This window comes from Haliotis rubra, unplaced genomic scaffold (assembly GCF_003918875.1).
Source record: "Haliotis rubra isolate DU_JTF1 unplaced genomic scaffold, ASM391887v1 Scf957, whole genome shotgun sequence".
Lineage (NCBI taxonomy): Eukaryota > Metazoa > Mollusca > Gastropoda > Lepetellida > Haliotidae > Haliotis > Haliotis rubra.
Window position 1 is genome coordinate 282,191 of NW_025767698.1, and position 26,285 is coordinate 308,475.

Below are 26,285 nucleotides of genomic sequence, written 5' to 3' on the forward strand. Positions count from 1 at the left end.
ATAAACTTTATCTAACAGAGCAATGCCAGAAACTTGATCGCCGCGTCTTGTGATGCAGGCGCCGGAAATATGATTTTACATCGATGTCAACAGATATTCCCAATGGTCTTCAGCCGTGACAGGTTCTGGTTTATTCTGCCTGAAAATGTTCTCATATTTTCTTCCTTCCTCACTTAAAGCCACGAATATTGATCAAACCTTCAGATTATATTGTTAAATGCCTAATTTATCGAGCGAAAACATGCGTCATTTCAACACGTGTCTCTTTTACTGAAGTCGACTCGAAGGGCGTCTTGTCAGTGACAGTCGCTGCTAGGTTTTTAATAAAATGTCAGTATCGATAAATTTCTGTTTGAACTCCTTCACATTCTGGTGTCAATTTCAGATTATGATCGTTTTTCAAGAAAGTACATCCATATTTGTGTAGGATATATTTTACCTTTCCAAAGCATGACCTTTGAAAAGTTCATCGGTGGCTGAAATCGATGCAAGCTTTAATCGCTCATGAATTTTTTTTCTAAGTGCTGGTTTGAATCCTGAAATACATGTTGTGTAAGGTAATGTTGGTACAGGTGTATCAGATTTCAGTATTTGGGATACAAAGTTTAAAGACTTATCGAAGAATAAATAAGTAACAATAATGTTTAAAAAATCATTCAAACTTTAATCAATTCAAGAGAAATACATTAATACTACGAGTATATCCGTTATGTGTACTGGAGGTTACAAGGAAACATAACTACAGGGAATAATAGCTTCAAAGTGTGTTTGACAGTGTACGCCTACCTGCACACAAGTGGACTGTTTCAATTAGTGTGCACTAATGCCTACAATGGGATTAGGGGAGGAAAGAGCAATTGTCCAGATGCTTGGTTAGAGATCATGGACGACGCCCCTGCCATTGGACAGATGGACGAGCTCCTCGACAACGTCACCAGCACCTGGGTGGACGTCCACGCCAAGTTCCAGGCCGGATCATGGAATCACCGTTAAAACCAACTGCCCGAGAACGAACAACCATCTGGTGGGCATTCGCACCTCAACAAGATCGTCCAGAGACGCATGAACATTTTCGCTTTCGTGAAGGTGTTACAGAAGATGGAGAAGGCTGAGAGGAACAAGTTGGTGCTGATGGCGCATGGCGCCCGTTTCCCACCCCGCAAGATGACATACACAGAAATTGAAAAACAAAACAACACACAATGAAATGGGACGTACCGCTTTAATGAAAGGTTGAAGGCAGTAAAATTCAAAACCATTGGTACTCCCTGTAGGCAATAGTAAACTCCTCCGATTTAGCAATGTACCGCGGGAAGACCAAAAATGGGTTTCACTCACCGTACCTTTGTAGGATCTCCTCCCTCCCTCCTCCCCTCTCTCTCGATCTCGATCTCGATCTCGATCTCCACATTTACAAATCATTATCGTGTCTCCCTAACATCTACCAAAATCATAATAGATACAGCAACCCAATACGACGGTTGGGGTGAAATTTTTTCTCAAAAATAAAATTGTAAGAACAACTGTTCTATAAATATAGTAACATTTTTCATAAAGTGATGTATTAAATACGTTTTAAACGTAGCCGCTTATAGTGAGTGCATTAAAATGTTACATTGCATATGCAATATTGCATCCACATGTCTATGAAAACAAGTTAATTATATTCGAATATAATGAACAGTAAAACATTTGTGTAAGAATCACAGTTTATGTATGAAACAAACCAATTCAATATCAAAACACAAATGAAGTCTAAGAATATTATTTAGTATAAAAGTACTAGGCCACGTACCACTAGTGACCAAAGTCAGTCCACCTCAGTAGGGATGAAGCACAGGCCCTCGTGTCTGCCCGAGGATTAATAATTAAAAAAAATCAAATAAAACAAAACACACTAAAAAATAATAACCGAACAATACAGTACAATGTGAAGCATTTCGAATCAGTGGTCATCTAACTAAATGTTGTTTTTCTTTTCTATCTTTAATCCTCGCAAAGACTCGAGGGCCAGGAGGATCAAGAAGGATTTACGGTACTTCTGCTTTCTATACTATTCCCAGCAGGATTTTACGCCGTCGTTTTGGTCACTAGAGGCTGTGTGCGAGACTAAGCAATAATAAAAGAACGCAAACTACAATCTACCACCTACAACACTAGGTGATGTTACATAGACTTTATAATAAGTTTACGCTACTTTATCCTGAACGGCAACGGCATAAAAGGAATCAGATTGTGATAACATCACACTAATTTAAATATTGAAATTTTATCAAAATTCAGTTGCTTTAAGAAGCCGAGCCTTAAATTGATGGCATTCATCAATATGGTCTTTTAAAGAAGATGAATGATTACGCATATACACCAGTTTTCTAGATCCCATACAAAGTCAATGTTTTTCGACTGATCTACTCCTTTGAACATCCTTGGGACACGAGAGAATCATAAAGAGATATATATCCCTGTTCCTTTGCTAGCACGGCTGCTGTTGACCCACTGGCGTTCTTGTGGTTGATGTCAAGTTTCTGTAGAGAGATGAGATACTTCACCATGTCCGCCTCGTTGCTCAGACAGGCAGCTTGCAGGATGTTGTTACCGCTGTCGTCGACCAAGTTTACATCAGCTGATTGTTCCAAGAGCACATCAACTGCTTGTCTACACCCAGTCATTGCTGCCAACATGACCGGAGACCGGCCGTATCTATCCCGGCTGTTTTTCTCCACGATATTCTTTGACAGGACATGCTTCACCATGTCCACCTCAGCTCCAAGACAGGCAACGTGAAGCATGTTATGACCATTGTCATCCACTGAAGTCGCAAGGCATCCTGTTTGTAGGAGAAGGTCCAGAACGTCTCGATGTCCCTTCCCAGCTGCTGCCAATAATGGTGTCCTGCCGTATTCTCCTTTACTGTTAATGTCAAAAAAGTTATTTGAGAGAATGTGATTCACCATGGTACTGTCGCCTCCGAAACAAGCCACGTGGAGAATATTGTTCTTCTTCTGACACAGCATCGACACATCGGCTCCCTTGCTGAGAAGGTAGTAAAATACACCTCGATGACCCATCCCAGAAGCTGCCATCAGGGGTGTTCTACCATTGTCTCCTCTACTGTTGATGCCAACTATCTCCTGAGCCACGAGATACTCCACCATCTGCACATGACCTCCAAGACAGGCTGCGTGAAGGATGTTGTCACCGTCATCGTCGACACAATACAAATCAGCTCCATGACTTACAAGAACGTCCAGGACGATCTTATGACCTTTTTCTGCCGCGGCCATCACAGGAGTCCGTCCGAACTGCCCCCGGCTATTTATATCAACAATGTTCTGGGTTATGATATACGAAACAAGGTCAACGTCCCCTCCGATGCAAGCAACATGAAGGACGTTGTTACCGAACTTATCAACTTGGTACACATCGAATCCTTTGCTAACAAGGAAGTCAAACTCATCTCTGTGACCGTACTCCACTGCCGTCATCAACAAAGACGTTCCGTTCTTGTCCAGACTGTCATTGGCCTCAGGACCAGAGAGCAACTGCTTCACGCGATCCAGATCCCCTTCTCTGCATGCCGTGTGGATGTCAGTCTCAGAAGGTTGGTCACCGGAACTATCTTGAACGAAGTTCTCATCGCCGAAACCATCAACTGCATTAGAAGAATATCAGATAACCGATCATTATAATTTGGAAACCATGAACCGCAAATATGCCAAACTAAGACATTGTTTGCGTGTGGTGGTAGTAAGTTGCTTTGAATAGTATTTCGGTTAAATTACACGGTGTCGGCTTATTATGGGTTTGTTTGTTGTTTAACGCTACACCCAGCAATATTCCGTCTATATGACTGCGGTCTGTTAATATTCGAGTCTAGGCCAGTGATCAACATCATGAGCATCGATGTACGCAGTCGGCCTACGATGACATACGTCAAACACGTCAGCAAGCCTGACGACCGGATCGCGAGAGCATGAGACCAATTCTACCCCAGATCTTCGCGGGTTAAGATTAATACTGTTGGTATTTAATGTTTTGGGGAAAAGCAAAACGTCATCGAAAGTAATCGAGAACACAAGGTGTTTGCGAAACACCGCCCCAGTCCAACACTGCATCTGCTTCCCTGAACTCATCAGTGATCGATTCTCCAAGTGATACGTGCAATGTTTAGCCCACACATTTGTCTTGAGGGGACACATTAATGGTAGCAAAGATGGATTTATTGTGCCATTCTTCATGTTTTTTAATTCAGAAAAAAGAACGTTTTTGCCAGATAATAACTTCTCTCACCCTATATTATCTTGAATTAACCAACCTGGTTTTTGCTTTTCCCGTAGCCCAAGTTTACTTTCTAAATCTGTAATCTGCAACAGAAGAATACATAATGAAATATCCTAACACACATGCAAGTTTTACTGATATTGACTCATGACTTTAATGGAGTTGATGCGAAGCAGTTACACAAAAAGTAGAGATTGAGAAAGATGGACACTCACTTTTCATTCAACCCTAAAACATTTCACTTAAGTCAAAGAAAGCAATGAAATATTTATCCTAACCTGACTTTGATATGAAAAAACCCAAATAACGAGAAACATACGTTTGATCAATGCAAGTTTTTCAGCTTCGACTCAATGAGAGAAAAAGCCGGAATTTATTTTGATCGACAGGGAAAACAGAATCATGTATAATACTGCTGTATTTGTAATTGTGGTTTCAAATGAGCTACTCACCTTCTTGTGAAGAGCATAACGCTTCTCCCGTTCAGCTGAAAGTAAGATGTAACCAATTAGTGAGCAAAGGGTCTTGTATGAAAGGATTTAAAATTGATCAATGCCAAAGAAAGTAAACTATCGAATTTGGACCAGACAAACCATTGGTATTGGGAACAACGACCCACGTGAGTTACTAAGACGCACCAAGTCAATATGACACCTATATGACGGCGGGCTGTAAAATATCGGAGCTGGAGCTGAGTGAGAGAACAATAGTTGGTTGGTTGTTGTTTAACGTCGCCCTCAGCAATGTTCCAGCTATACGGCGGTCTGTAAATACGATTGGAATACGATGACATGACAATCCAGTGATCAACAGCATGAAAATCCATCTACGCAACTGGGAACCGATGACATGTGTCAACCAAGTCAGCGAGCCTGACCACCCTATCCCGTTAGTCGCCCGACAAGCATGGGTTTCTGAAGACCAATTCTAGCCTGGATCTTTACGGGTAGATTACAGCGTTCCACAATAAACACAATCATGGAATTATCGATAGACATATGTGTACATACACTCTGAATACGTGTTCAGCTGATGAAGACTCCCTTTCATCGTCTGGACCTGCAATAAAAGAAAACGTAGTTTACGAAGCAGGATCCGATATGAAGGAAGAATATGACAAGATGAAAATCGACATTTAGAGCATAAGCTTATAACACCAACTTGTAAGGTCAGCGTAATACGTTTATAAACCCTTGAGTGGTCGTCCGAATATGTATCCTCTAGTGCCAGTGTCCCAGTCGTTAATGGCGAGCAACTCGCTGTGCAGAGTTGCGTCCCTTCTGCACGCCAGGAACCTATGGTGATGTCTACATGTCGATGAGCACCATACCCATGCTCGATGGTTGCCAAGTGTGACCGGGTGTAAAAACCTTGGAGTCAACTTTGTGTGCAGACTCTTTCAGTGTTGTCACAACCCCTAGTGTACAGTACACAACCCTGTACACTTAAAAGAACCCACGAATCCGTTGGTATTTGACCCGATGGTGGCCACATGAATACGTGCAAATACCTAGTTGCGGGTACAGCAACGTGCAGTGAACATGGACAAAGTACTGTGACTAAGTCTCCGGTCCACTCAGCTGTGAATGGGTACCTCGTTAGGATGAGAAAGCCACAATAACTCGGTGCGCCTAGTGGCTGCAAGAGTTGTATACTCCCCAGGGAGTTGAGACTGATAATGCTATGTGCCGTTGAGATTGACATCCAATGATCGAGGGAAAAAATACCAGCGCCTTGAGCATGCACTAGTGCGTGGATATGTGCGCTATATAAATATCCTATAATAATAGATCTACATTCCCTAGTAACTCGTCCCATAATGAGTGCAAGGACTGTTTTATTACTGGATTATTGCTCAAAGCGATAATGTTTGATTTTTGTTTAACGCCGCACTAAACAATATTCCCGCCACATGAGCGGAGGTTCTTGTAAGAAATGATTTTATTCATCAACGCAGTAAGTAGACTATCGAGTCAGGTCCAGACAAACCATTGATATTGGGAACAATGATCCACGTGGGATACGTGCAAGTCAGTATTACAGCTACATGACGGCAGTGCGTAAATAATCGAGTCTGGACCAGACAATCCAGTGACCAACATTATGAGCATCGACCTACGCATTTGGGATACGATGACATGTGTCAATCACGTCTCCTGGGCACTGGACAAGCATGGGTTACTGAAGACCAATTCTTACCCGGGTCTTCACTGACAGACATATTATATGAACAGATCTCCAGAAGCCAGTAATGGCACCCAGTCCTGGACAGCGGACATGCGGAGGGTGAAGTGTTTTGAGCATCAACTTTTTATATCCTTGTCCCTGCATGGGTTGCTGAAGACCAGTTCTATTCCTGGTGTTAAGGGGTATTTTTATAAACAATAAACCCAACTAACTTAATGTCGCGCTAGGATTTATAGTACATGTATCGCATCATACTTGCAATTTGTAACGTAGATGGTCAGTTTGATTCACAGTTAAAACTAATACACAAGAAACATTTGTGCTGCATTTACACAATAAAAAATCAGGGTCAGTTCTAAAACCGGTAATAACACAACACAAGCAGAACTGATAAATTGTCGTGGTTGCCTAAATGTTAGAAAGTCTCATAAATTCGGGCATGAGTATTATTTGATATTTGCATGCATGCTAATTATTGTATATTGAACAATAAGAAGTTTTACTGACCTTGACCAAATCGTATCCAACTAATGCAGATTTTTCAAAATTACTGTTGGAAAACTACTGCTAGAGTTTTGAGTAAAACATTATAGTACAAATATAAGATTAAAGGAAGTATTTCCAATTCTCATAGACTGAATATGTTCATACCAGGATTCAGATTGAAAATCATGTGATGCTGTGACGAGGGACTATGGAATGATCAAAGTCAAGAACAGATGTCATTCCGTTTCTGTATATTTAACTTGCCATTGAGTTATTGTTGTCTGTAGCAACTCCACACAAACACATTTAATGAACATATATGATGTGTACAGTAATACCTTTTCGTTAGCCTCGGCCTTGTGTTCTTCTGTATCTGCAGACAAAAGCAACACTGCATTATTTGTTAATCACTGGATTAATCACTGCATTATTGTTAATCACTGCATTATTGGTGCATTATTGTTAATCACTGCATTATTGTTAATCACTGCATTATTGTTAATCACACACATGTGTATATCACACATTCAAATAAGAAACTGGTCATATCTAAACGTTATGTTATACACCCAAGTACATTGTTCTAGCAGAATGTCATTGAATATCGCGTCCACAGATGCATCCCCGCCCTAACTACAGCGCACAGTTCCTACAGAATGTGAATCACCTCGTGCCCTCAATCGATGGTAGAGACTTTAAATGATCTGAACTGTCTGTGGGTACTAGATTCTCCTTTTGCTGCAGTATATCAATTGCCTTTCTTACAAACAACTCCTTATAACGCACCTTCAGTATCCTGTGTCAGTACCTCGAGTTCATCCTTCAGGTTTTGTATCTGAAACAACCAACAGACTACTAATCAAGACCTTGGGGTCATGTGTCACATTTTATTTCATCCTCTCTGAAAGTTCAATGTAGTTTCTATTCAAAAGAAAAAAGAAATATTTTTCAGATTGATTCACAATGCTCTGGGCGGTCTAATGTCACAGCGTGTGGCTATCAGCGATGGGATTTCCGTCAAGAATGGTACCAATGCTGGAGTGATTCAGAAGGATAAGGTTTGTGATTTACCTGCCGTTCGTGTACAACAGTCGTTACTCTCCCACATCAATAAGGGTTATTTGTGGGCCATGTAACCATTAACCAGTTATCAAGCCTGTTTGAACTCCTTCTGCTCAACGTGAAAATCGTATATTTCCCTTATTTGACAAGTTCTCGTAGCCCCAGTTAAGACTTTAAGCACTAAGTGTAATGATGTTCTCTTAAGTAGGATCTAGGTGTTGATGTATTTACATTGGTGAGTGAAACATCTACATTTAACAGAAGCGACAAAAACCGTTCCATAATCGTGTCTTCTAAACGACGCTATAATAAGGTTCATGGTGCTAATACATTCTTGTAGGCGCTGTAAATAAAGCATTTTAATATGGAATCTCTACTTCTAAAACAGTGTGTCCCGATGTGTCCCGATGAGTCGAATCGCTGGGGACCAAGTAATAAATTCGACTTATCGATGTATTCGAGACATAGGTATGTCTATGAGGGTAGAAAAAAGTGACGATCCAGTCCTAATTCCTCCGCCTAAGCATTTTTTGATTTTACCCAATCCACAAATAAACAAGACGTCATCAAGGCAGACTTGTTGTAACAGTATGAAGTTGGCAGCATGCAGAGGTTTGACTTTCTTAAAACAACGCCGCTTAGCAGATTTTCCTATCACCTATTGGGGCACCTTACTAACGGGGAATGGTCGGGAGCGACAGGTACTTCGAGTTATGCATAATATTCGAGACACCGGCATTCGACTCATCGGGATTTGATTGTACGTGAGTACCTAAACAGGTATTCCAATAGAATGGATACCATATCTCATTAGGAATGCCATGGTCATTGTGCATCAGTGGTGTATTTACTGATATAAAGACCAATGCGTTTAATGATCATCTTTATGTCATCCGGTGGGACAATACGAGCATCCATTATATGGTCTATCACCAACTTTTGGTTAGAACAGAGTAACCGCGATGTATACCTGGATCAAACTAAGAAGCTTAATACCAATTTGAAATTCTTGAAGCGGAAAAGTCACAGTAGAACGGAAGTAGGTCATACCTTTGTCCCTAAATCGGCAACATCTTCAGTGCGAAATCCTATAACAAAGGAAGAAGAGAGATGTACTCACTTACACGTTTTGTACTGTTTCCAATCTCCCATCTGTCCCTACCCAATAATTCCTTTGATCGGACACTAGCTCGAACTTAAGTAACTATGGAATACAAAAAGGGACATTGTCGCGTTGTCGGACTAAAAAACAAACAAAATGCCAATATAAACCTAAATACGACAATGTCCCTTCTAATATTCCATGCAATACAAAAGTTTAATGCAATGCGCGTGACACACACATGCGCACACACGCACGCACATACACACACATGTTATATGGTGGTACCAACCCTGATCTGTTTTTCCTGGAGCGATATTCACGTTAGCAATGTTTTCCTTGTTTACCAATCCACATTTCGTTTATGAAATAAAATATATGTTTAAACCTAGTATATAGCAATATAACAGCGGGGAACACCAGATATGGGCTTCACATATTTTACCCTTCTGGGGAACCGAATCCGGGTCTTGGGCTTTAACAATTATGTTGCCCACAAAAAGTAACTTTGAATATCATACAATGTGACCACTGAAAATCAGTGATGACTCAAGGTGGTAACGGTAAGGGTATCCCCTGCCTTAGCCGTAGCACCCGCCTTTGACACTTTTTGCCTGAAACATTATTTACAGTGCGGCACCACACATCAGTAGTCGTGTCATGCAGTTTTCGACACTTAAACAAACCAGACTTTCAAGTGATCGACCAGAACATCCACTTACTAGTTTTGACGAGCAGAGATTCCACTGCTTATATCAGACCATATAATGTACACAAAACTGTTTGGGAAGTAGATTTAATTCACATCACCATGGAGGGCGGTGAAGGGCAATTACAAAATGACCTAAAATAGCAAATATCAATAATATTTTTCAATATTTTATCGTATAAAACAATATTCATGGATTATAACTACCAATATTGTAAAAATGAAGAAAATCTGAAAGCGGGGACTTTTCATGATCGGCATTATTTTCCTTTTAATTTTACTTCTTGAGATCAAATCACGAATGATTTGCTGAAGGGTTTGATACTTTCCATGGAAATAGATATATCTCTGGTGACATGTCTGACGGATTGATTTTTAAAAAATCATTTACCCCGGGCTTATTATCTTCAACACTTCTAGGAATATTGCCACTTTGAAAAAAATGTTTCTGATAGAGACATCTATTAATACAAATATATTTATCAATACATTTTAGTTTGTTTCATAAATGTACGCCCGTTTTATCTTGCTGGGAATATAGTTTTGATGATCCCAACTAATTTTAATGTTTCCCATTAAGGAGGAAATCGATGCTCATGATGTCAATCACTGGATTGTTTGGTTAGTATAACGTACCAAATCGCTGTCATATAGCTGGAACATTGTTGAGTACTGTGCGAAACAATAAACAAACTTGTGAACAGAACCATGACGGATCACAATCATACGTAAGATAGCTGTTAAGTCAGTGCTGTATATCCTTAATGTACACTCACTTTCAAGGTCAGCTTTAAGTTCCCGAAGATCACCATTCAGAACCTCGATCTGTGAAATATGAAAAATGAAATGTGAAGTTTGAAACTATTGCATTTCCAAAGTGGGGTTTCTGAGCGGTAAAACAACACGGATTTCTAAAGCTGATATCATGTTATGTCTTTCTTTCATATCTGCTGTCAATTAATGGATTCAGGCACAAAGCAAAACCATTAAATAGCTGCATTTACAAAGTGACGAGGATTTACGAGTATTCAATCCAACACGGTTTCTAAGGCCGACACCATGCTATGACTTTCTTATATACCCTCAGTCATAATTGGTGTAGTGATCTCAGGTACCAAGAATATATAATATGTTGGCCATTTGTCGCATGGTCGCCATGTGGCATTGTCGCGCTTGAATAATATATTTGTATTCATCCAAAGGGTAACAATGCGACAAATGGCCCAAATGCGTGTTGTCGTATTGTCGCATTGTAGCTCTGGTTAATTTTGACACTTTTTGCTTTTGTGAAGGCGACAACGCGACAACGTCCCTTCTATGATTCCACAGAAAACCTGTACTTTACTGATTTGTTAGTTATACAAACACCACTATATTCTATTTACGCACAACAGATTCTGTTTGGAGGATTATCGAGACTGATTATATTCTTGGGCTGACTTAATGTAACACATTATGAAACATCATAACTCTTGCAACGTCCTAAACCTATATGCAGTGCCTGTGCATTATCAATCAAGGTGTCTGCATAACATCAACAGCACTATGTGACGGTGAACGGCTCATTACATACCGACGTGGTGTATACTTTAACACGCCTGTGTTCGACCGTAAGGATAATGTATGTTTAAGTGAGACGTATCACCCATCACTTTAAGAACTAAAGACGTCAATTTATTGGACAGAAATGTCCATTTACCTGCTCCTGAAGATCTGGTATGTCTTCAATCGAAACTTTGTCTAGAAAATATAAAAGATTAGGCAAACAGAGACAACTAAATGGTACCTTACAAATTTGAACTGGGTACATGTGAAGGACTTTTCAGACTCACTGATGAAATACATACGCAACATGTGCAAGAAGATATAAGGGCATCGTCAATGTAAGCTTCAACACATACACACTAGTTCCATGGCATCGCCTGCACGATACCTACATCCTTAGGCCTATGTGAGGATATTTCGTCATAGTTACAATTGCAATACCAGTTCATCTGTGCACGTATTTCATGCGAACCATTAACGCACAAAAGGATAGTTTCGGACTGTCCACATTACAAAGGGTAAGTCACAGAATAAAAAAAGACTTTTAATACACTTTATGGATGACAATTTCTTTCTTATATCACTTGTTATATTCCGACATAAAAATCTATATCGAAACGTTGCACGTATTAGAATGAAGAGGTATCCTGCATTTTATGATACCAACTTATGAAATGCCAATTAGTGAGTGAGTTATTATTTAACGTCAGATAGGCAATATTTCAGCCATATCGTGACGAGAAAATTTGACATTGAAATAGAATATATATATATATATATATATATATATATATATATATATATATATATATATATTAGAAAAAAAACAACCTGCCGACGAAGGACAGTAAAACAACTAGAATATCACAGATATAGTAACTGAATCTAAAACATTTCAACCATAGAGGACCACACAATATAAAAATAGGCTATTGATCGCCAACAACTGAAGGTAGATCACCATACTAGGGACGAAATGCCAATTAAACAGATGACGTCTGAGAGATATGCGTTATTGCTGTCATGGGTCGTTACATTGTCAAACACACAATGCTATATGACGTACATTAAGCCTATATATGAATAAGGGTATCATGAAAAGTTTATAAAGATTAAACAGAGACAAAACAAAGCTGTCGTAGCGCTATGACTGTCGTACCTCCCATACTGTAACATAGACTTACGACAGTCGTAGCGCTACGATAGCTTTGTGAAACGGGCCCTGACCTGCAAAGATGTTTCAAGATCATGTCCGTCACCTTAGTGTTGGGTCCACCATCAATATTATTTATTTGTTTATTGTTTAACGCCGTACTCAGCAATATTCCAGCTATATGGCGACAGTCTGTAAATTATCCAGTCTGGACCAGACAATCCAGTAATCAACAGCATAAGCATCGATCTTCGCAATTGGGCTACGATGACGTGTCAACGAAGTCAGCGAGCCTGACCACTCGATCCCGTTGGTTGCCTCTTACGACAAGCATGGGTTACTGAAGACCAATTCTAACTTCCTCCATCACTTCTACCAGATAATTATGCATTAACCGAACCAGCATGGAGACCATTTCTAACATGGAATCCTTGCGAGGTTGGGAGATACTAATTTTCTGCATACCAGTGTTGTCCTTTCGCCTTTGATGTTCAACCTTCAGGTCTTCTATCTGTTATCGAAGGAATAGAGCACATTAATCATTCATAGGTTTTGTCAGTAATACGTCACCGCGAAGATGTTTCTACACAGACAAATGCTATCTAGAGTCTTTGAATGGCATCTACTATACACATAAATGAAAATTTATGGATGTCAACTTCTATATTTTGAGGGACACGACGTTTCGGGAGTATATTCTTACTCCTTCACCTGATGAAGGGGTAAGAATATGATGATATAAATTTTGTCCCTCAAAATAATGAAGTTGACATCCATGAATTCTCGCCTTTAAATGTTATCTATGTTCACCAGTCTTTTGCACTAATGGAGCGGCGTACACGTGTCAAGCGGGCATATTCATGGATACCCAACTCAGACAAGTGCACTGCCTACTATTCATCCAATACAGGTTTAATCCGATGAAGTCAATGACCAGGCAGGGCAACAACAAATACCATCATTTAAGGAATCAACTGGCATCCAACCACAGATCTCTTGGGGCAGATGCACTGTCAACCACTCCACTAAAGCGATGGTTTGGAACCCTTCTTCAATAGGAAAAGCTATGTAAAGCAAATGTAATCTTGCTATATGATCTATAGTCAATCCACACTTGTCGTTTATCAACGGGACAATGCCGGTATTTCTTGCGTCTCTGTTTCGTACTGCATTTACAATTAAGCCTTTTATCATATTTATGCATGGATTCAAATGAAATAGAAAATGTCATGCATTGCATACCTCCAGCTCTATTCCTCGATATTTCATGATATCATCTGGAATAAAAATAATGAAAGGTATTCGAATTTACAAATATGTAGCCTTATATGAATTTATGTAATTCTATGTTAATGGTTGCATAGGCGTATGATACGACACTCACATCTTTCTATCTTATGTCATACAAAGTCCTTATAGGTTACACAAAGTTAAACAACGGTTAGCGTTCCTTTCATCACACAATAAACTGTGATTTGTTGTTAAACGCCGCACTCAGCAATATTACAGCTCTTTGATGGCAGTCTGTTAATATTCCAGTCTGGACCAGACAATCCAGTGATCAACAGCATTTAAATCCATCTACGCAATTGGGATACCATGACACGTGTCAACCAAGCCAACTAGCCAGACCACCCAATCCCATTAGCCGCCTCTTACGTCAAGCATGGCTTACTGAAGACCAATTCTAACTCGGATTCGCAAGACTTCACGGGTCCGCAATATACTGACCCTATCTGAATTTACTGGCATATTGTTAAATTCTCTTTTTTTGAGTCTTTAGTCTATGTTTAGCTGCTGGATATATACCTGTTATTAAATTTTAAAAATTACAATCTTAAATTCTCAATAATTTCTGGTTGTGCTGTACCTGTTATGGCTTGGCTGGTTCTTTCGAAGTCATTTTCCAAATGCTTCAGCTGAGATAAAGAAAGGAAAGCAATGAATTAATTAGTTATCTATTGGTTGCAATATGTAGTGTGATAAACCATTGTTAACTCTACAAACATGTCTCAAGGGAAATGAACAATAGTTTTGGGGAGAAGAATATATAATCGTACACATACTTCGAGGTATGGTATATTTTCACATCATATAAGAAACAAACAACATATAAGGCTAGCATTGTTTTTTGTGAGCACAATCCGAGTCGAAATCCTTTGTGTATCCCACTCTTTGGCTCTTCCTCGAATGGACAATGGTCAGCTTCTAATAATCACCTAAAGGAACATTGTATTTAGCAAACACCTCTATCATCACTACTGGATAGCGATTGAATAAAGTGCATGCTTTATGTGATGGCGTCGGGATCTATTTACCTTCATTTCCACAGTTGGTTCGTCTTCATCACCACCTGAAATGGACATGAATATATTCTCAATGGTTAGGTTTGCCATGAATTATATCACACCATTTCAGTTTAATGGCGGTTGTTACCGGTAGGGCAGGACACGCTTACCCATTTCGCAAACACCTGGTGTCATCACTGATTTTACTTAGTCAAAAAAGAAACTTCACAAAATGTAATTTGAAAAATAATGAATAATTTTTCTCTGATGATACATCTATGTATCCGAAATGGGATCCCTATCTTTCAACTCTAGAAAAACGTTAGCAAAACCCACTCAAACCCATCCATTCGTCGTGCAAATGACGTTAGTGCCAAATCAGGTTTTGCACGTGCAGTCGATCACGTGATCTTCGCATCGAAGTTTTCTTCACATGCACGTGTTTGCATTGGCCTCAAGAATTGAAAAAACACTTTTAAACCACAGTTCTAACGGTACTTGAAATGCCACGATTGTCAAATGTGCAACGTGAACGTGCCGTTGGCATGTTGCAAGCGGGAAGATCAGTTATTGACGTCGCAAGAGCAATGGGATGCAGCCGTCGTACTGTGTATGACTTGCGAGGTCGTCTACAACAAACTGGTACCACTTCTGATCGCCCAAGGTCGGTTCGTCCACGTGTGACGTCACGAGCAGAAGACCGTCAAATCGTCCTACGTCACCTACGTGACAGATTTCTGCCCGCTACACGAACCAGGGCTGAGATGTTTAGAGGTCGACTGTCCTCACAGACCATTCGAAATCGGTTGCGGGCTGCCAATCTCCATTCTCGACGTCCATATCGCTAATATTGACGCCGTTTCATCAACGTCAACGTCTGCTGTGGGCCCAACGTCACCTCCGATGGACCCAGAGAGACTGGAATCGAGTCGTCTTTAGCGATGAATCCAGGTTTACCCTCAGATTCGCGGACGGCAGGCATAGAGTGTGGAGACGACGTCGTGAACGGTATGCCCAATGTTGTGTACAGGAAGTCGACAGATTCGGGGGCGGAAGTTGCATGGTGTGGGGTGCTTTCTGTGGGAACAACCGTTCCCGACTTCTGGTCATCCGTGGAAACCTCACAGCTGCTGCTTACCGCGACCAGGTGCTCATCCCTGAACTCGTTCCTTTCATGGCGGCTCATGGCCCAGGTCTACAGTTCCAGCATGATAATGCTCGGCCGCATACCGCGATGTTGACACAAAATTTCCTTCAAAACGCTGGAATCAACGTCATGGACTGGCCATCGAGGTCCCCTGACCTTAATGCACTAGAGCACGTTTGGGATGCACTTGGGAGAAGGCTTCGTGGTCTTAGGAACCAACCTCAGAATTTGCGGGAACTTGGCGCTGCCTTGCAAGAGCAATGGCGCAGAATCCCCAACCACGTGTTCACAAGCATCAGGCAGTCGATGAGGAGACGGTGTTTGGCAATGGTGAATGCGCGGGGCGGCCATACACGATATTGAACTGAGAAATTTCGCATTTTTATTCTTGTGACTTGACAGTCTGTATACCCATGTTTTGGAACGGCGGTGTAGCCTAATGGAACTGATTATGGCACTGTCAGTGTATCGAGTACATCACACAGATCTCAGCAATGCAATAATAACAATTTAACCATCTTACCATCTCTTGTTCTTTTATAGTGCCCTGCAGAAAGAATGTGAAGTTTCTTTTTTGACTCAGTATATAATTTTCGCAGTTATTTTTCTCTTTACGCCAAATGGGATTTGTTTCTGGGGATAGCCCAGACTGAGTATTCTTCTGAGAAATTAGTACGCGGAGGAAGTTTGATGGTTTGTAAAGCTTTCACTCGGTATAATAACGTTCAGTGTATCTTCGATATCTTCTTCAGATGTTATTGTTATTTTTTTAAGACATACTTACATGTTGCTTTGCGTTCACGCTTTGGTACATCCGTTGACATTTTGGCCTGTGCAAACAGAAAAAAATGTAAAGCAAAAGTTTTTTATTTGATATAAGGCCATTTTGTGGAAGATGGTGTTTCTTCACAAGACCAAGGACTCGCAGCGAGTATATATGTAGGTAAATGAGTGTATGCTTCGTGCGATTCACGACGGGTGTGTGAGTTTAGTTTTACGCCGCACTCAGCAATATTACAGCTATATGGCGGCGGTCTGTAAATAATCGAGTCTGGACCAGACAATCCAGAGATCAACAGCATGAGCATCGTTCTTCGCAAATGAGATACGGTGACATGTGTCAACCAAGTCAGCGAGCCTGACCACCTCATCCCGTTAGTCGCCTTTTACCACAAGCATGGGTTGCTGAAGACCAATTCTAACCCGGATCTTCACGGGTCCCGTTTGATTCAAGACAGAGGTATATTGACAACACCGTGTAATCAAATCGCAACTATGATATACAATGCAAACATAATAGGAGATATTTTCGTTTGAAGGGGAACTACAGAAATATACACCAGTTTCTTTCAGTGAAAGTAAATGATTAATAGGCAGGGACACGTCCGAAGAAATCCAGCTCCCAAACACTTCAGTCTAATAGCCATCAATCACGTCACCTCGAACGGCACCTGCAAGCACTGAAGGTTACTGAAGATCGGTTCTAACCCGGATCTCCACAGGTAACTCACTATGTAATGCAGTTATGTATATTTTAGGGAGTCACACTGATTCGACCCATCTCCATGCATTGTCTACGCTATGTTATGTCGCTGGACTTCAAGAATGGACTTCACACCTTGTGCCTACGACGAGAATCGAACCCGCTTATTTGGCTTGACGTCCCGACATGGATTATCCCATACAGAGACTAGCTTGTACTTACATTTGCATCCGTGAATGTTCCTTCAACTGTGGTGGCAAATCCCACAACTAGTTGTAACAGGTGTATAACATGCAAATACTAAAACGTGCAGATCAATATTTCATTCAGGTTAATTTGAAAAGAATGAAAGAATGATATTTCCGGGTAACACCAGTCATATCAGTGTGTATAGTCAGGAAAAAAGAACTCAATGTGTATGAGGAAAGTAAAATTTAGAATGGGATTCGATAAGGACAGTATCCCATGTGTTGATATAACGTGAATTACGATCTCCCTTTCGAACTAAATCCCAAACAGACCTGTGTTATCTCCTTTCCGGGGTCAAAGTCATCTGTATTTAATGGCGACGTGGCTTTCTGTATTCAAATTAATCCTCTAGAGTAATTATAACATTCCTTCTGTGATCCGCGTTATTCCTCTCGTTATCCCGAGTATTCCTTTAGTTCTCTGTCTTCAATCCACTGTAATCTAGCCGCCACTGTACTTAACTAACATTAAACTTTAGTATTCATTGTGTAAGGACCTTTCAACGATCAAGGTTACTCAATAACTGCCATCATGTTTATTTATATGTACCAATGTTGACAGCGTTGACTGGCGATGTTTGATTTGCGTTAGGATCATATTACACATGTGTATTCTTTCCTAGTTGTGGAACCTGGATAACCACGGCGATTCCGGGTTCGAACTCAGAAACTAAAATACTTGGAGATCAGGCCCCAATTTCTCGAAACAAACTTAAGTTTTTACTCAAATCTCAAACTGAGTTTGACAATTTGAAACAGCTGAATTTTTAACTCAACTGCATTTTTTTAAATAAAAAAAGTCCAAACAACTTAAGTAATCTATCCACCAAACTCAAATTGTCTACTAAGTTTGAGTTTAATATTGATTTCAGTTTATTCTGGGAAAAGCATTTTCCTGCGTTTTCTCAAATTTGAGTAAAAAACTCAGACTTAAGTTTGTTTCGAGAAATCGGGGCCAGATCGGATGATCCTCCTCGATGAAGTTGTTGATGCCAGGAGACGTTTCTCGTAACACCAGTCTTTGTTTGTCTGGTCCAGACTCGATTATGTTCAGTATGTAAGCTCTTTTGATATGAGTAAGTGAGTGAGTTTAGTTTTACGCCGCACTCAGCAATATTACAGCTATATGGCGGCGGTCTGTAAATAATCGAGTCTGGACCAGACAATCCACTGATCAACAGCATGAGCAGGTGTCTGCGCAATTGGGATATGATGACATGTGTCTTTTGATATATTGCTGATTGTGACGTTGAACAAACAAACAAGCAATGTATATTTATATTTGACCTCAATCCTACATTGCAGACATTGCCCAGCGTGATAATGAGTTCAGATATGGGTCGACAGGGACAAAGTGTGTTCTCTGCATTGTGAAAAAGGTCAAGGTGACCCAGCTGGACAAGATTACCACGCCAAGCGAAGTGACGTCATTGTGTGTGTGAAGGTGGGGCAGGGCTACATCGACATAATCAAGTCAAGCCACTGAATGTATGGAGGCGGGACAATAATACCCCAGATGGAGCGCCACTCTTTGAACCTGGGTAATCGAACCCAGGTCTTCAGCGTGACGAGCGAACGCTTTAACCACTAAGCCCCTAGCTATGCGTTAGGAACTAATTTGAGATAACTAGGCAGGGTGGCCTAGTAGTTATAGCGTCCGTTCGTCACACCGAAGACCCCGGTTCGATTCCCCACATGGGTACAATGTTTGAAGCCCATTGCTGGTGTCCCTAGCCATGATATTGCTGGAATATTGTTAAAAGCGGCGTAAAACTAAACTCACTCAACGGGTCTCTATTTCATACAAATATACGTGGTGTGTCGAGTTTTACGCCAGTTTTAGCAATATCCCCAGCGGGGAAATCAGATTGATTGGGGAACAAATCCCGGGCCTTTACTATAAGGGGAGAACATTTCAATAATTAAGCTACCTTATTGTACTGTTACTGCTATGAATGTGAGGTGTTACGCCACCCCGCCGACCCCTGATATAACTTTAAACATCTCATATCCTACTTACATTTGTGTCTGTCCAAGGCTTATAAACACTAGTCCATCATCGAACACTGAAGTAAGCTGTTCTCGTGTTGATTGCTAAATATCCTTCATAACACGAAGGCGTATCATAAACATATCACGTATCGGTGCGTATGCATAAAATGTGTGACTCTTTGTGTCGAAACTTTTCTCGGGAGCGATCGATATTATCCTGTAGAAATACAATGCTATTATGTAACGGTTGTGTTTATTCAGAGTTTGCTGTAACGTATTTGTATGCCAGCGTTATGACAAAAGGTTATAAATAATCAAGGCTGGAACAGTCAATCCAGTGAGTCATTAACGATATACGCTGTCGGAGTAAGATGACTCGCTATCTTTCGACTTCGAAAACCTGTTTCGGCTTATTGCATTCGAGTCATTGTCAACGTTACAATGAATATATATTGTTCTTTTAACTAAAGCGTCAGGCATATCGATGGACTAATATCGTTCAACAACCATCCCATCCAATAGCCAGTTCCCTTCCACTGGCTTACCCACCTGTAGGGTACCATTGTACAAAGCAATCTTAGCGCTAAGGTGACCGTAACTCCCATGCCTTAACATAGACTTAAGGTAGCCTTTGCGCTAAGGTGACCGTAACTCCCATACCTTAACATAGACTTAAGGTGGCCTTAGCGCTAAGGTGACCGTAACTCCCATGCCTTAACATAGACTTAAGGTGGCCTTAGCGCTAAGGTGACCGTAACTCCCATGCCTTAACATAGACTTAAGGTGGCCTTAGCGCTAAGGTGACCGTAACTCCCATGCCTTAACATAGACTTAAGGTGGCCTTAGCGCTAAGGTGACCGTAACTCCCATTACCAATAACATAGACTTAAGGTAGCCTTTGCGCTAAGGTGACCGTAACTCCCATACCTTAACATAGACTTAAGGTGGCCTTAGCGCTAAGGTGACCGTAACTCCGATGCCTTAACATAGACTTAAGGTGGCCTTAGCGCTAAGGTGACCGTAACTCCCATACCTTAACATAGACTTAAGGTAGCCTTAGCGCTAAGGTGACCGTAACTCCCATACCGTTACATAGACTTAAGGTAGCCTTAGCGCTAAGCGTTACATGGACTTAAGGTAGCCTTAGCGCTAAGGTGACCGTAACTCCCATGCCTTAACATAGACTTAAGGTAGCCTTTGCGCTAAGGTGACCGTAACTCCCATGCCTTAACATAGACTTAAGGTAGCCTTAGCGCTAAGGTGACCGTAACTCCCATACCGTTACATAGACTTAAGGTAGCCTTAGCGCTAAGCGTTACATGGACTTAAGGTAGCCTTAGCGCTAAGGTGACCGTAACTCCCATGCCTTAACATAGACTTAAGGTAGCCTTAGCGCTAAGGTGACCGTAACTCCCATACCTTAACATGGACTTAAGGCAGCCTTAGCGCTAAGCGTTACATAGACTTAAGGTAACCTTAGCGCTAAGGTGACCGTAACTCCCATACCTTAACATGGACTTATGGTAGCCTTAGCGCTAAGGTGACCGTAACTCCCATACCTTAACATGGACTTAAGGTAGCCTTAGCGCTAAGGTGACCGTAACTCCCATACCTTAACATAGACTTAAGGTAGCCTTAGCGCTAAGCGTTACATAGACTTAAGGTAGCCTTAGCGCTAAGGTGACATAATGGATGATTGTAACTTTCCAATAGTCAACGTTCCTTTCTTGTTGAAAATATTCCAACAGTTCCAGCCTTTGGTGTTTACATTTTACAACTTTTGTGGTACAGTCAAGAATGCTTCTCTTATCAAGATTTCAAAGAACGTCATACGGATCTTGCTCAGAAGTTGCGAATAAGGCTACAGCATTCAATTGTGATGCATCGGTGACAAAAATTATGTCTGATGCAATTTCCTATTTTGATTTACGCTGCCGAATCTTTTCACGTGAACAGTGTATAAATTTGCCTCTACATGTTTATAATGGGTGCCACCCGTAGGGCATGATCTAATGGTGTCAGTCACTTGCTTGTCCAGTCCAGGCTCGAGCTGTAATACTGTTTGTAAAACAAACTCATACTCATTAAATCTGTTTTGTTTTTGTACCCATTGTACTCACTATAACGCGCGTGTTTGTTTTAAACCCTGCTATGATGCCTCTGTATGTTGTAGCCCTGTTATAACGCATTTGTTTGTTGTAAACCCTGTCATGATGCGTTTGTTGTAAACCCTGTTATAATGCGTATGTTTGTTGTAAACCCTGTCATGATCCGCTTGTTGTAAACCCTGTCATAATGCGTTTGTTTGTCTGTTATAAACCCTGATATAATGCGTTTGTTTGCTGAAACCCTGTCAGGATGCGTTTGTTTGTTGTAAACCCTGTCATAATGCGTTTGTTTGTTGTAAACCCTGTCATAATGCGCTTGTTTGTTGTAAACCCCGTCATAATGCGTTTGTTAGTTATAAACCCTGTCATAATGCGTTTGTTTGTTGTAAACCCTGTCATGATGCGTTTGTTGTAAACCCTGTCATAATGCGTTTGTTTGTTGTAAACCTGTCATAGTGCGTTTGCTTATTGTAAACCCTGTCATAATGCGTTTGTTTGTTATAAACCCTTTCATGATGCGTTTCCTTGTTGTAAACCCCGTCATAATGCGTTTGTTTGTTGTAGTTCTGTCATAATGGGTATATTTGTTGTAAACTCTCTCATAATGCGTTTATTTGTTGTAAACCCTGTCATGATGCGTTTGTTTGTTATAAACCCTGTCATAATGCGTTGTTTGTTGTAAACCCTGTCATAATGCGTTCCCTTGTTGTAAACCCCGTCATGATGCGTTTGCTTGTTAAAAACCCTGTCATAATGCCTTTGCTTGTTGTAAACCCTTTCATAATGCGTTTGTTTGTTGTAAACCCTGTCATGATGCGTTTGTTTGTTGTAAACCATGTCATGATGCATTTGTTTGTTGTAAACCGTGTTATTATGCGTTTGTTTGTTGCAAGCCCTGTCATAATGCGTTTGTTATTTATAAAACCCTGCCATGATGCGTTTGTTGTAAATCCTGTCATAATGCCTTTGTTTGTTATAAACCCTGTCATAATGCGTTTGTTTGTTGTAAACCCTGTCATAATGCGTTTGTTTGTTGTAAACCCTGTCATAATGCGTTTGTTTGTTGTAAACCCTGTCATAATGCGTTTGTTTGTTGTAAACCCTGTCATGATGCGTTTGTTTGTTGTAAACCATGTCATGATGCATTTGTTTGTTGTAAACCGTGTTATTATGCGTTTGTTTGTTGCAAGCCCTGTCATAATGCGTTTGTTATTTATAAAACCCTGCCATGATGCGTTTGTTGTAAATCCTGTCATAATGCCTTTGTTTGTTATAAACCCTGTCATAATGCGTTTGTTTGTTGTAAACCCTGTCATAATGCGTTTGTTTGTTGTAAACCCTGTCATAATGCGTTTGTTTGTTGTAAAACCCTGTCATGGTGCGTTTGTTTTTTGTAAACTCTGTTATGTTATTATGCGCTTTTTCGTTATAAATCTGATAAGTTTGCAATCTTCGGACTAAAATGGTTTAATATAAATGCTCCCGTGAGGCTGTTGGGACGTTGGTACATTTGAGATAAACTGTATTATAAAATCAACATTTTGTAGCAAGGATAGCTACATGCAGTCACGTATATTCCTAGTATATGACATTGCCATTTACTGCACCAAGACACACTCCCGTGATAATCTCTATTAACCTGCCCCCACCTGTGTGTTGTCACGTAGGGACACGCGACAAGAGATTCTAATCTAATCTCGTATTGCACTGTGTGACCAACCCCGTCCAAACCGCTCGACACGTACGTGACTAACTGTCCTCAAGATTTGTAAAATCTTTTGTCCTTCTGCTCTCTTATGACTACAAACCTTTTTGTTCTGTCCTACTGTCAACCAATGCAACTGACAAAACGTGATACTATTACCGCAAAAAAATGTTATGTTGAAAACATCCCACCGAGTTTACAATTCATCTCCCACAGTGACTACGTCGTTGTACCAATCCGTAATAAAGTATGTCAAACGTTAACGACTTAAATATTGCTGACTAGATTTAGCAACTGTGATAAATAAGATATACAAAAAAACGTTTATGTCAAGGAGTGAATTTCAATGATAGCAATAACGGTAGGTCTTACAATGTGATTTAGTCGACGGTCCACACACCAGGCTCAGTCATTGATATGCAGTAAGACTGAAACATTTTCTATTGTAATATTCGATTATTTTAACACAAAATAACTCGTAACTTATGAAACGATTATAGGTCGTCTTTACTTTTTTTTGTTTTGTCAGCGTTGCTATCAACAGAGGGGTATTGAAGTAAACATTGGGCTAGAGCTATAACTCATAACTTGTGAAAGGATTATAGGTCGTCTTGGCTTTCTAGCGGGTCCAGTAGTAAACAGAGGACGATAGGCGTAAACAGTGGGGCCAGAAGTAAACAGAGGGGGCTAGACGTAAAGAGTTGGGACCAGAAGTAAACAGAGGGGGCTAGACGTAAACAGTTAGAGCCAGAAGTAAACAGAGGGGGCTAGACGTAAACAGTTGGGACCAGAAGTAAACAGAGGGGGCTAGACGTAAACAGTTGGGACCAGAAGTAAACAGAGGGGGCTAGACGTAAACAGTTGGGAGCAGAAGTAAACAGAGGGGGCTAGACGTAAACAGTTGGGGCCAGAAGTAAACAGAGGGGGCTAGACTTAAAACATTAGGGCCAGAAGTAAACAAAGGATGCTAGACGTAAACAGGGTGGGCTAGACACAGAGGGAGCTAGATGTAAAAAGAGGGGGCTAGACATAAACACAGGGGACCAAAAGTAAAAGTAGGGTGTTCGACGTAAACAGTGGGGCTAGAAGTAAACAGTGGGAGTCAGAGGTATAACTTATAACCTTGGAAAGGAGTACATGTATGGGTCGTCTTGACTTACTAGTGGGGTCAGAAGCACACAGAGGATGGTAGGCGTAAACGGTTGGGTTAGAAGTAAACAAAGTGGGAGGACTTCAATGATAATGGTGGGGCTGTAAGGTTTGACAGTCAGTACTAATGTACCCTTAGTGTAAATAGAACAAAAATGATCACGCCTTAACGAATAAGTAAATTACTTTACTGTGTTAAACTTGCAGCTATCGAATGTTTTCAAGTACTTTCGAACAAGTGGGTTTTTGCCAACGAAACCATAAGCTTTGGCGATGAAGTCTATGAAAAACAGACTCTGGTTGTGGTGTGCAATTATAATAGGCCGCGCTCGCACAAAAATACATTTAGGGTAATTTATATATTTCGCTCTGTGGCGAGGAAACTATCGCTTGTGCTGTCAATCAGGATTTTTTGAAACAAATTTAATGTAGATCACCGACCCCTGAGAACAAGCATATATCGTATATGGAACAAGTTATTGGAACGCATATGTTTTCACAGTATCAACATGTTATCATTAACCATAGCCAAGAAGTTATGCATATCTAAATTTATCTTACTATCTGGATAAGGTGACCCCCAAGGACTAAAATAACTAGCAAATCTAAATGCAAAAAGAGCGAACTACTGAAGTAATTATAGAAACAACCATGGCAACAATATTCTTTTTTTGGTGCTGATAACTTTAGTCGAACGACGCTAACAAGGGTGGTGATTTTTAAGACTATAATCCTCAAGAAATCAAATAAGTATCAATAACCGAACAAAAACTGGTATAATCTCCGCTAACTGCAGCGACATCCTTGACCCTGTTCCTCATTGACTGTATCAGACGTTGAATTTGACGTTGAGATATTGCATTCCATTCTTGATTGAGCCTTATTACAATACCTTTAAAAAAATACCAGAGGATGTCTCTGTCGTAGTCTGCGACCAATAATGTCCCAAACATGATATGTGGTATTGAGATCTGGACTTACCGACGGCACGTATACGATGTGGAGTAGGATTGTCGTCCATGACGACTAGCCTTGTGTTCAGAGGATAGTCGGCGAAATGTGGCTAGGATGTCAGTGATGTTCCGTTTACTATTCAGATTTTGTCTGATAGTCGCAATGTCTAGTTTACAGACATGTGAGAGGCACCCAAGAACTTCAATGAATTCCCGCCAAACGGTACTTGCTCCAAGATGTTTCGTTGTGCATAGGCAGTGTTTCTGCGGCGCCAGACATGAATTCAGCTATCATCCTTGAACAAAAGATGTCGACTTTCGTGTTACCTTTCCATATTAACTCAAATTCCAGTGACTTTAAACTTTACTCCAAACTTGACTTACGTGAGGCTCGCATTTGATCGTGTATATCTAACATCAATGTATGAGGAGCAAGAAGGTTAAAAATAATCATACAAATTATTTATGGCTATACTTGAGCTAAAAATCATAGGTGTTTTCCATGTGTGTTTCTGTGCACTATGTATATTTTGTGCTAATACAATTCAAATATAAGAAGTATTTCCCTTATGATATTTACGACAAGGAAACACGATGAAAAACTATTATCATATACTACTAAAAACCTACTGGATACTTCATCTTCTGAGGTTATATTATTTGGGATCGAAGTTGTATGATTGCATA

At 40.5% G+C, this 26,285-nt stretch overlaps 1 protein-coding gene across 2 annotated transcripts; it reads right to left on the minus strand.

The window, feature by feature from the left end:
* Positions 1-643: 643 nt before the first annotated feature.
* On the minus strand, positions 644-19,845 carry LOC124265029 (ankyrin repeat domain-containing protein 50-like). Of its 2 annotated transcripts, none has more exons than XM_046699811.1 (15): positions 19,712-19,845; positions 16,745-16,790; positions 14,844-14,878; positions 14,396-14,444; positions 13,768-13,802; positions 12,991-13,036; positions 11,527-11,567; positions 10,604-10,652; positions 9,067-9,104; positions 7,741-7,789; positions 7,293-7,327; positions 5,292-5,340; positions 4,734-4,768; positions 4,316-4,364; positions 644-3,652 (listed from the first exon to the last, which is right to left on the minus strand). In XM_046699811.1, exons 2-15 carry the CDS (start codon positions 16,782-16,784, stop codon positions 2,409-2,411), a joined length of 1,794 nt encoding a protein of 597 aa, XP_046555767.1. In that variant the 5' UTR covers positions 16,785-16,790; positions 19,712-19,845; the 3' UTR covers positions 644-2,408. The 2 variants fall into 2 exon arrangements, with proteins under 2 accessions (XP_046555767.1, XP_046555766.1); XM_046699810.1 differs by lacking the exon at positions 19,712-19,845 and adding an exon at positions 17,965-18,159.
* Between the last annotated feature and the right edge of the window lie 6,440 nt (positions 19,846-26,285).